Consider the following 11,140-nt stretch of genomic DNA (forward strand, 5'->3'; position numbering starts at 1 on the left):
ACTACATGTGGACCTAGACTAACCATGTTATAAAAGGTAGATGAAGTAGCATAGATCAAACGTGAGAGTAGCACCTACAATTGTTGCAAACTTGAAGAGAAGAGGGGATAGAGACAAAGCAAGTCGATTACCATGTTTCTGATGTGGCCTTTGGATGGGAGCCAAATAGCATCCCGTGGGATTGAGAGACGCGGGGAATTTGTTGTGTGCGACTTGGTGTTGACTTTCTTCTCCTTAGCCATTGTTGTTCTATCCTAGGCTGAGTGTAGCCTCTGTTTAGATGTTCAATTTTGTACAGCGAAGGGTATTACTGAGTGAGAAGAGTGCGTCCAAGCGATCTCCCCAAAATATAGTACTCCCTCGCAGCGGCGGACCTACACAATCAAAACTAGGTGGGCTGATACAAAGGAAGGCTTAATATTTTTCTCCCATTGCCCCATTTATTCTCAACAAGGCACTGTATGTTTCTATGGATTGGGCAAGCCATGGCACATTTTTCTAACATGTAGCTCTGCCAATGTTCCCTTCGTTTTTATTTACTTCACATATTGTTGCTAAAAAGGAAATTTACTTCGCATATTAGCTTTGGCCTAAGTCAAATTTTATAATGTTTGACCAAGTCTATCGAAAACAATCTAAACTTTCACAATAAAAAAAGTATGATGTGAAAATATATTGAATGATCATTCTAATGTGTTGATTTGATATTGTGAACATTAATTTATTTTTTGTATAGACTTGATCAATGTTTAGAAAGTTTGACCCGAGACAAAGCTAATATGCTAAGTAAATAAAAACAAAGAGAGTACTCCTGCTAGCTAGTGCCGCCACTTACTGTGAAGGATCCCTACTAAAGAGTTTGTGTTTAACTTACGGAAAACTATTCTAGAATTGGTAGTTTGTAGGTTAAACCATCACTTATGATAGAGTTCTTTCAGTGATGTATTTACTATACATAAACTCTTACCAAACTCCATCCTCATTTGATACGAAAGTACATTTCATGATGAACCTAATGGTATTGAATTGATATTGTAGTTATTGGTAATTTTTTTATAAACTTTATCAAAATTCAAAAGTTTGACTGAAGACTAATATGCATATTTAGACATGGATGGGGTACTAACTAGGCGAGTCTGAAATATTAAAACAAACGTTGAAAAAAGTTGCCTTGAATTCTTCATAAACATCACTCGCTACCTCTTCATGTTGCTGTGTTGATACTTAATAAAGCTCAGCAGTTCTACACCAAAACCTGGAACATCTAGCATTGCAGAGCTGCAGAACAATGGCATTACCAGTCTCATCTAGCATACCATGACAGTCTTATATAGTTTGCCTAGCTAGCTTGGAACAAGGTACGAGCATAAGCTTAGCACAGAGCCCGCCAAAATATCAGCTCCTGAACCTAGGGGGTGCAACGCACTGTTGTCGAGCATTAGGCGGCGAACGAACAAAAGCATCAAAATATCGAGTCTTCATTGCTAGGGTGGCTCAGCTGGTGAGCGCTGAGAGCATGCCACCACCGCTCTTCGAGGCCAGCACCACCTCCCAGCCAGGTCCTTTCAGGGGGACGAGAGGTGCGGAATTAGCAGCCGCTGCAGGGCCGGTGAGGTCGCTGCGGTCCATCACCTTCAGAAGGTCCTTGTCGCTGATATCTGTCTGGATCATCCTGTCTTCCTCGCCCTGCTCGTCCCTCAGCAGCGCTAGCAGCTCAGCCTCCTGCAATTCTCAACATTGAAAAACCACATCAGCAATCATTCCCAGTGTTTGATAATCACGGGAAAAAAAGAAGGTTAACAGCTTTTACGTCTAGGGCATTAGGTTTTGCGGCATCTTGTTGAAACTGCCCCTTCCCAATCACAACATGCTCTAGCTTCAGCTTTCCAAAAGCTCTCTTGATAATCCGACCCTGTGACAATGAGGAGATGAGCCCTGATGCCACAAAAATTAGCCAAGAGTCTGAAGATCATCCCCTAGACATACCTCAACAGAATTCGATGTTGCCAGCCGATAAACATGAACTGGTTTTGTTTGACCAATGCGGTGGCATCGATCCATAGCCTGTAAATCCATCTGAGGGTTCTGCAAAACAGAGCAAAGATTCAGCATGCCACAGCTACGAAAGCTAAACTGAAGGCAAGCATTGTACCAACGACACCTACAAACTCTCCAGATAGACAGAAAATTACCCAGTCACTGTCATACAGGATGCAAGTATCAGCAGAAGTAAGGTTGATACCAAGCCCACCAGCACGTGTGCTTAGAATGAAGACGTTCAGACCACTGTTCAAGTCATTAAACTCCGCTATCTGCCGCAGGGAAACAAATAGTGAGATGGCAACATCTATAGACAGCCTTCAATTATCTAAGGGAAAAGGATTAGCATGTAACAAAAAGCAATATAAAGGAACATGTTATTGTTTAGAGCACTGGTTCCACAATAACCAGCCAGGCCCATTTAACACAAGGGTTCATAAAACCATTGAATCCACAGTTTCTTTCCCCACAAGTTTGCGGTCTGGCTGGTTTGGGAGGGATGTTAAACTCCATCCAGCTTTGAGACCTAGTAGCTGCAAATTAAGTATTTTTCCTTTCAACAAGATATCTAATCCAAGTTTTAAAGTAGTTATGTCCGAATATGTTTTTATTTATTTATATTCTTTTAACTAACACACATTTGCTAAACCGCCTTAGAATAGGGTAATGAAACACCATCCAGTGCGATACGGACAAGCTGCCAAATTACTCCGAGTTTTCTTCCTTCTGATGAGATACCTAACACAGGTTTCTAACGCAGGATGTATGGTTGTAGCAAATTTTTCCCTAATTACAGTAAATTTAGGAACAACCATGCAAATTAATACCAGTACATGGGAACCAATTCAGGGGTGTGTGTCCTAAACTCATGTTTATGCTACCACACATGTGCCCAATGTGGATGTTAAATTAACATGCCCATAGGATAACATATATGTGTCCAAAACTGCTCATGGAAAAGAATTATATCAACACCATTTCATCAAGCTAGATGCAAAATTATTCATGTGCGCAAATACGAAAGGTGTGCGCATGCGCAATGCATAAATATAAAGGAGCATCGTGCAATTCCTCAGGATCTTGATTGTTACTTGCATCCATAGCATAAGGCTGCCGAATACGGATATCAATCATATATGGACAAGGATCGTACTATGGAATGTAGAAACAAGAATATGATTGTTTAGATTCTCTGTTGTTAGGTGTGTTTCCCACCTATTTAAACAGGGCTGCCACGTCTATTATAGCCATGCCAAGAATCAATCTAAGCTAGCATAGCCTTCTTTCTTAGCATAGTTAGTGGTAGTTATCTCAGTATGTACAAGGATACGTATGATAGATGATGTCCAGTAAACTAGTAATAAATTGGCAGACTACCACATTACCTGCTTCCTCCTATCTTCCAGCTTAACATTACCATCAATTCGGCAAACCTTCAGACCTTTTGTATCCAAATAATAGTCAAGGATGTCCAAAACTTTTGTCCACTGCGAAAATATAAGGACCTACAAACATATCAATTGAACTATATGTCAGGTCCGAAAATTACAATCATGAACAATGTGCTTGCACGTGCCCAACCTTGTGATTTCGTTTGAGTAGAGCATCCAGTAACCTATCCAACAGCTGAAATTTGCCACATTGTTCGAGAAGCTTTTCAACAGGTGGATAGAAGTCTGCAAACAAAATGAATAACAATGTGGATAAAAGAAAATAAATCAAACAGAGCGATGAAACTAGCATATGTTCAATGAGCAATGATACACACAGCTTGTGTCGAATGCAGCATCCAAAAGATCAGGGTGGCCACAATTTTTCCTGAGCTGAATGAGTAGATTATTTAGCTTTGTCTTGATGCCAGGTCTCCGCAAAACTACAATATAGCAAAAACTTGTCACATTCATATGTTATTTACTTATGGGCAGATTGGACAATAAGTACGCATGCATGAAGACATGCATGAGATGAGCCTACACATGCATACCAATATCTGTGTTCTCATGTAAGTAGTTGTCAAATGTCCTCTCAACCAAGTGATTCTGGATTTGTTTCTGATGTTCAGTCATGTTAGCATAAATGATTATCTCTTTCTTTCGTGGAAGCATGTGTTCTACATCCTCCTTCATCCGCCTTAGAAGGAATGGACGCAAAATGGCATGAAGTTTTGAGACAACAAGGACTCTCTTGTTCTCATCAGTTTCTTCCTGTTGTTCGCCGTCTCCCTTCCCAGAAAAATCAAACCTGTAAGAATAAGAATGCCATCAGATCGACAGAGGCAAAATGATAGAGATATCCATGAAGTACTCAACAATAACTTCACCATCTTTACGACAAAAGAGTCAAAAAAAATTTAGGGTATCAAATCCATCCGAATAGTTCAAGTGTCCATATTTCATTATTCATCGGTATATAACTAAGCAAACATAACATATCAACAGGTAACATAAATAAGAGAAGCTACAAGATAAAAATCAGCTAATATTTAATAGACAAATTGATAGGCATGGCATATCAGTGTCTGATACACAACATAAATCAGGAAGAATTGTCATGACAAGTGTTTTCTATTACTAGTGTTCTTAAAGTCTACATGTCCCAAATTTACAATTAAGAACAACTGCATACAGAGCTATATACCCACAAGTGGCTGATACACAGTGAGATGGCTGCTCAGGCACATGATAATATCAGCCAGAGAGCCCTCCCTGGCAGTGCCCACTGTGGCCAATGGTAATCCCTCATTTTCGGGGAGTTACCCATGTGGAGTGCAATTGTTCTGGCCTGTAACATTCGAAACAGGGCTGCATTGCCACCTTTGGATAAACCATTTCTATATTCTTTCTAGTAAATGGGTAATGCCCCTGCCAGGTTACTCAAAAACCAAGATGTTTCTAGAGTTGTATGAATAATAAATTACTAGGATTACACCATATATTTGTTGACTACAATATGCGCTCTTAAAGACCAAACATTATAACTTTAAGGAACCTGACAAATGGCATAACTCCTGAGTAGAACAGACAGACATATTATCTCCGAAATTAGATTCATACATCAATTGACTATCAATACAACATCTAGCCAATGACAGAGCAAACTATCTGAAAGCTAGACAAATGGTACATTGGATGATTCAGGTAGCTTATCTAATTATAATCAATATAAGGCAAAAAAAAAGGGCACAAGAATGGCTTCCAGGATATGGAGACTATGGAGAAAAATGGCATGCACAGAAATTACATAAAGTAAAGGGGCAGACAGCAGTGCAGGTGTTAGTTCAGCAGATCATACCATGACTCAAACTCCTGATGGGATGAGAATATATCAGGCAAAATGAAGTTCAGTAGTGACCACAGCTCTGCTAGGTTATTCTGAAGAGGTGTCCCAGTCAAAAGGAGCTTATTCTCCATCGGAATGCGCCTTAGCTCCCTCAATAATTTACAATTCGTATTTTTCAACCGATGCCCCTGGAAAAAGAAATATCAAACTGACATGTAAATACATAGGGACGGGGGAGAAACATACAAGGACAAAGATACGGAGCAGATGAAATTCCATTACCTCATCGACAACAACATACTTCCACTGGTAATTAGCAAGAAGTTTTGCATCAAACATGGCCATCTCAAATGAAGTGATTATTATCGGAAAATCAGGGCCAACTTTTTTGGGCATGAATTTCCTCCTTAGCTCTGCCCGAGCCACTTTATCTCCATGATAAATCAGACCAATCAAAGATGGAGCAAACCTGAAATCAAGAACTCCACATAAGACAGCAAACTAAGAACAGATACAGTGAAAGACAACCATGGATACTTTACCTTGATAACTCATTTAACCAGTTTGACAGAGTGGAAAGGGGAGCAATAACCATGTACGGACCGTCCATACCATTTCCTTTGAGATGGGCAAGAAATCCAATTGTCTGGATTGTTTTCCCAAGGCCCATTTGATCAGCTAGTATTCCATTTAGGCCGTTTTGCCACAGCGATATTAACCACTTAATACCCTTTATCTGGTAAGATTTCAACTTTCCTCCAGTCAATAATGGAACAAGACTGGCTTGCTCTTTTTCCCACCTTTCTTCTTCAGTGAGAGTACTATCATCAGCAGTACGGTCTTCAGGCGATCTTGTAAGCATGGCTGCAACTGCTGTCTTAGCCTTCTTCTGAACAATATTTATTTACCATAGTCAGAAGCAGCAGAAGGTTAACATAATGTCTGACCAGAGAAAATGACCAATGATCCATCTTGAGGAAAAAATTAACAAGACATTCACAATTATAGAACTATTAGATCCCATGGACATCAACGAGTCCAGACAAATCAAAGTAACGCTGATCTTATTCTAGTGTGTAGACAGCAGTAGCTATACTCCAACAAAACTCAAACAACACCTTTAACTAAGACGTGTGTAGTACACATACACTAGAAGGATGCTAGTAGTGTACAATAACAGATCAAGTGGCCTCCCCAGAATTATTCAAGCAAAATCCTCTGAGCAGGTAATACAGACGAACTGCAGCGCATCGACAGTATATGACAACCAAACATTTGCATAATCTGGAAGAGACCCACCGTAACATATTCACGAATCCAGGAAGACAATGTATGAAATCAGAACTCACATCATTGTACTTTGGCTTAGCCTTTGCTTTCCTCTTTCTGCCGCGCCCTTTCTTCTGCTCTTCCACAGGCTCCTCCTCATCTTTAACTTCAACAGCTTTCTGTAACACCACAAATGTCGACAAAGAAGAAGAGGAATTAAAATAACTATCAGGAAGTAGTGATCGAGAAACCGAACAGCGAGAGACATAGCCAGCATACATCTGTGATCTGCTCCATCCTCTCAAGCAGGAATTCAGAAAAGAGCTGTGTCTTTGTCAGCAGCTCGTCCAACTTGCTGAACCGCTCATTCGGATCAAAAGCCTTCCGAGCTTCTCTCTTCCTGGCCTCCTCCTCTTGCTCTGCCTTGAGCCGGGCCTGGTACAGCTCCTCTTCCTCCTTGGCCATCACCTCCATGACGAGGAGGCCCGCGTCGCCGTCCTCTCTGACGGAGTTCAGTAACTGATCTTCAGTGGCCTCCAGCTTCGAATCGCCGGCGCTTCTCTCGTCCTTAGCCTCGGACATTGTCTGATCTCGCGCAAAATAATCGCATCAGGGTAAAAGATCGAAATTTCTTTTTCAAGAAACAAAGGGACGAAATCGCTCGAAAACCTAATCGGACGAAATTCAAACATCGCGCCCAACCAAAGGAAGCGGAGTCGATCTATCTAGAGAATGTGAAACGGAAGGTGTCAGGAATATACATCACCTCGTCCTCCAGGACGGATACAGGGGAGCCGGCGTCGGCGGCGGCGGCCGTGACGGCGGTGGTGGTGGCGGCGGCGGCATTCGCCACGGCGACCACCATCTTGGCTGGCCTCGACGGCGACGGGCGGCGAGGCCGGCGATGGCCGAAGGAGCCGAGGCGGCGGGGGCAGGGGGCAGCGCCTCGGGTGGTGGTGGGGGTGGGAAGACGAAACGAAAGGGGCGGCGGCGCAGAGTGGGTGCGAACCGGCGGAGGCAATAGGTCCTTTTGAAGGTGGGTCGGCACTCGGCAGCGCGTGCATTTCAAAAAGACTTTTTTTTGGAAAGTATTTCAAAATGATTGCTACGATAATCCACCTGCCAAAATTAGTACAGTAGATTGGTAATCAGCTGCGTTTCCTTCCATATGAAAAGTATGAAATGATTTGAAATGGTTCATAACTTCATATAGGAATATATGGATGAACGGGCATCAAATCTGAAAGGTACTCCCTCTTGTCACTACCGTGAAAAGGCTTATAGGTGGGCTCAAATTAGTGACAGACATGACTTAGACCCGCCACTGTTATTTTAGAAAAGTTGCAGTGGCGGGCCCTGGATCACACCCGCCTCACGTAACCTCTTCCAAATTCGACCGGGAGGGTGGAAACGGCATTGGCGAGTGTATTCGCCAAGAAAAATGTGACATATTTCCTGGATAAGAAAACCTCGACAGTTTTTGCAAAACAAAATATCTATTTTTTCACAAAACAAAATATCTAATTTTGCTAGCAATGAAAAATGTGAAATATTTGCCCGAATAAGAAAACCTCGACAGTTTTTGCAGTCATGTCCGTATGAATTTCCTGGATAAAGTTCAGCCATGCGGAGAGCAAGGGAGCTAAGCAGGCTGGTTGCGCTTTTCTTTTGAGGAGGTTAGCGATCTGGCGCTTCCATGGAAATGGGCTTCATGTGGCAGTTGGCCCAGTTAACCACAGGCTTCGGTTTTTTGCTTCCAGAATAGGAGCTCTTAGGGCAGATGGCCCAATGCGAGAATTGAAGTTAGATCTTCTGGCCGAGAAAGTCCAAAACATGAGATCTAACGTCTGGAATGTATAGTGGCCCGAGAGGGCTCGGTTTAGGTACAGTTTCATCACAGTCCTAAATGTCCAATGACTGCCACCGTCAGCCGAGGCCGACGAGGCACCAGGAGCACTTACCAACACATGTTGTAGTCTGAACTTATATCCAAAATCTGTAGCTGGTCTGCTTAAAGAGGAAAGGTCAATAACTTCATTCCGCTATCAATGTTCCATGTCAGACAATCTAGTCCGAAGGTGGTCAGCTCGCCCTTGGTGCCGGCCTGAGCGGCGGAAACCATAGCTCATCGGTGTCGGCGATATCGGCATCATCGCTATCATCGTTGACGAGGTCGGATCCCCTCTGTGCGTTTGTAGCATGAGTGAGTGGGGAATCGGAGAAGTAGTAGTAAGCCAGTGAAGGTGGTCTCCACATGTTGAAAAATTGCAAAGACTGCAATTTGGGAAATCTAAGGCCCTGTTCAGATCCTCTCCAACTCCTCCAAATCATCAGCTCTCGCTCCTCCTCGCGGAATCCTGATTCTCATCCAAAAACCGGCTCCAGAGAAATCGTTCGGGAGGTAATTTAAGCTCCACTTCTAATTGGTTAATTGGGTTGATAGCCCAACAGCCTTAATTTAGGCCCATTTGAAGGAAATGCAGGCCAGGTTTTATGTGGAATAGTATAGGAGAGAGAGAGAGAACATATCGGGGAGAAAGAAACAAATCGATTGAACCACTACGCTGCCCCGAGGTCACTTGGCGGAGGCATACGGGGTAATAATGCCCAACTCTGCCTCCTTCGATTTTTGGAGCAAGGTTCAACCAGCTTCTCATTTTTCCTGGCTTTTCGGAGTAGTTTGCACGTAGGCTCCACAAACTCCATTTTTATTCATTTTCGAACAGTGTTCTACAACAGGCTTTAAAATGTGGATGCAAAGAATCTGTCAGAATAGATTTCTTTAGCGCATGAGAGTACTCCCTCTCTCTCAGTTTACAGGGCGTGCGTGTACCCCCTAGGTCATCAATTTGACCAACCTAATACAAGTCATATATTACAAAAAATATACCAATATAAACTACAGGTGTTCTATTTTCAAACGGTATAATTTTTGTGTTATATAGTTTATATTAGGGTGATAAAATTGACAACCTAAGTATACGCGCAGGACTTGTAAACTGAAACGGAGGAAGTAGATGCAATTATCTATCAAGCTCCTGCGAGTCGTTAATTACACCGTTCTATTGGACCCCCTGGTCATGCACTAGTAGAAAACAGGGCTTAGGTCACAGGGCAGTTTTCACATTAGCCCCGGTTCAGTCACGAACCGGGACTAATGTGAGCATTGGTCCCGGTTCGTGCGGCCAGGGGTCTGCCGGGCCTCGTGGGGGCATCGGTCCCGGTTCGTCCGGACCCTTTGGTCCCGGTTGGTGGGACAAACCGGGACCAATGGGCCACGCTCCTGGCCCACCACCCTTTAGTCCCGGTTCATACCACAAACCGGGACTAAAGGGCTGGTCCTAGTTGCGGCCAGTGTTTAGTCCCACCTCGCCAACCGAAGGGTGCTCACATCAGTTTATAAGCCCGTCCCTCTATGCCTTGTTGAGCTTCTCTTAAAGTGAAAATAGATGCCCTTATACAGGGAATTTCACCTAAATTCACAGTAGGTTTAATTTTCTCTATAAGCGCATCTATGTTCATTTTTTATATTTATAAAATAAATAAACCTTAATAAAATAAATAAAACTAAATAAACCTTAATAAAATAAAATAAAATAAAATAAACTATAGTAACTACAATAAATAAACCTTAATAAATTAAGTAAAAATAGCAGCTGTAAAATAAATAAAAGTAGCAGCAGTAAAATAAATAAAAATAAAATACATAAGTAATTAGAAATAAAATAAATAAGTTTTTTGTTGTAAGTAGAAACAAAACAAAAAAAATAAAGCAAAAGAGGAAAAAAACATGAGCCATCAACTCCATAACCGCCATATCTGGGATAGAGAAGGGCGATCCCTTGGAGTGGGATTCACATACAGTTGCCCGTAACATCTACCATTCGAGCCTAGCGGGTGGAACTCGGATCTGTCAACAGTGTCAAAGCGGCAAATAGCAGGCGGAGGAGAAGCCACCGATGTCATGTGTAGATCCCTTCTAGGTCTTGCGGATCGTGCTATTACAGCAATTTGGTTGGTTGATCCAAAAAAAGGAATTTGGTTGGTTTTCTTGAAGCCCTAGCTTGTTGTGCCGTCCTATTCTCTCAATGCAATTTAGCAAATGCTACTACAGTACAGTAAAGGGCACAAAGAAAAAGCACGCAGTGAAGGAAAATACCTCCATATCAAAGCTGCTACTTATTTTGTTGGTTATCAGGATGTGGATATGTAGAATTTTCTCTAGCCACGGCAACAGACATGCATTCATCGAGGGGGTTCACTACAGAACAAAATAAATGCTGACGTTAGTTGTTGAGGGTACGTTTGACATCCCTGAGAGACTAGATAATGAAAAGATGAATCGTCAAACCTGGATGAACAAAGACGCTACCAAGTAGATGAATCTGATGGCCTGTCCTCCCTTGAAGATCATGCGTCCTCCCTTGAAGGCGCCACCAGGGCCATGGACGCCTCATACACCGCCGCCGACGTGTTGTAGTGATGAGGTATCGTGCAGGATCACCTTCAGGCAAGATGAATAGGTCTTCAGGGGCACGACGGCCGGCCACAG

The 11,140-nt window shown here is 42.5% G+C and overlaps 1 protein-coding gene across 1 annotated transcript; it reads right to left on the reverse strand.

The window, feature by feature from the left end:
- Window positions 1-1,156: 1,156 nt before the first annotated feature.
- LOC123166388 (ATP-dependent DNA helicase DDM1) lies at window positions 1,157-7,600 on the reverse strand. The gene is made up of 14 exons (XM_044584185.1): window positions 7,355-7,600; window positions 6,868-7,173; window positions 6,669-6,767; window positions 5,862-6,208; window positions 5,602-5,788; window positions 5,332-5,507; window positions 4,025-4,281; window positions 3,809-3,913; window positions 3,622-3,716; window positions 3,426-3,545; window positions 2,193-2,312; window positions 1,987-2,085; window positions 1,811-1,912; window positions 1,157-1,722 (listed from the first exon to the last, which is right to left on the reverse strand). The coding sequence occupies exons 1-14, from the start codon at window positions 7,451-7,453 to the stop codon at window positions 1,495-1,497; spliced, it is 2,340 nt and encodes a 779-aa protein (XP_044440120.1). The 5' UTR covers window positions 7,454-7,600; the 3' UTR covers window positions 1,157-1,494.
- Between the last annotated feature and the right edge of the window lie 3,540 nt (window positions 7,601-11,140).

Source organism: Triticum aestivum, chromosome 7D (genome assembly GCF_018294505.1).
Source record: "Triticum aestivum cultivar Chinese Spring chromosome 7D, IWGSC CS RefSeq v2.1, whole genome shotgun sequence".
NCBI classification, from domain to species: Eukaryota; Viridiplantae; Streptophyta; class Magnoliopsida; order Poales; family Poaceae; genus Triticum; species Triticum aestivum.

Coding starts and splice junctions, on each gene's coding strand:
- LOC123166388 (XM_044584185.1), bottom strand. CDS start 7,453: ATGGTGGTCGCCGTGGCGAATGCCGCCGCCGCCACCACCACCGCCGTC. Junction 7,174..7,354: donor TATCCGTCCTGGAGGACGAG/GTGATGTATATT, acceptor GCGCGAGATCAG/ACAATGTCCGAGGCTAAGGA. Junction 2,086..2,192: donor TCCTGTATGACAGTGACTGG/GTAATTTTCTGT, acceptor TCTGTTTTGCAG/AACCCTCAGATGGATTTACA.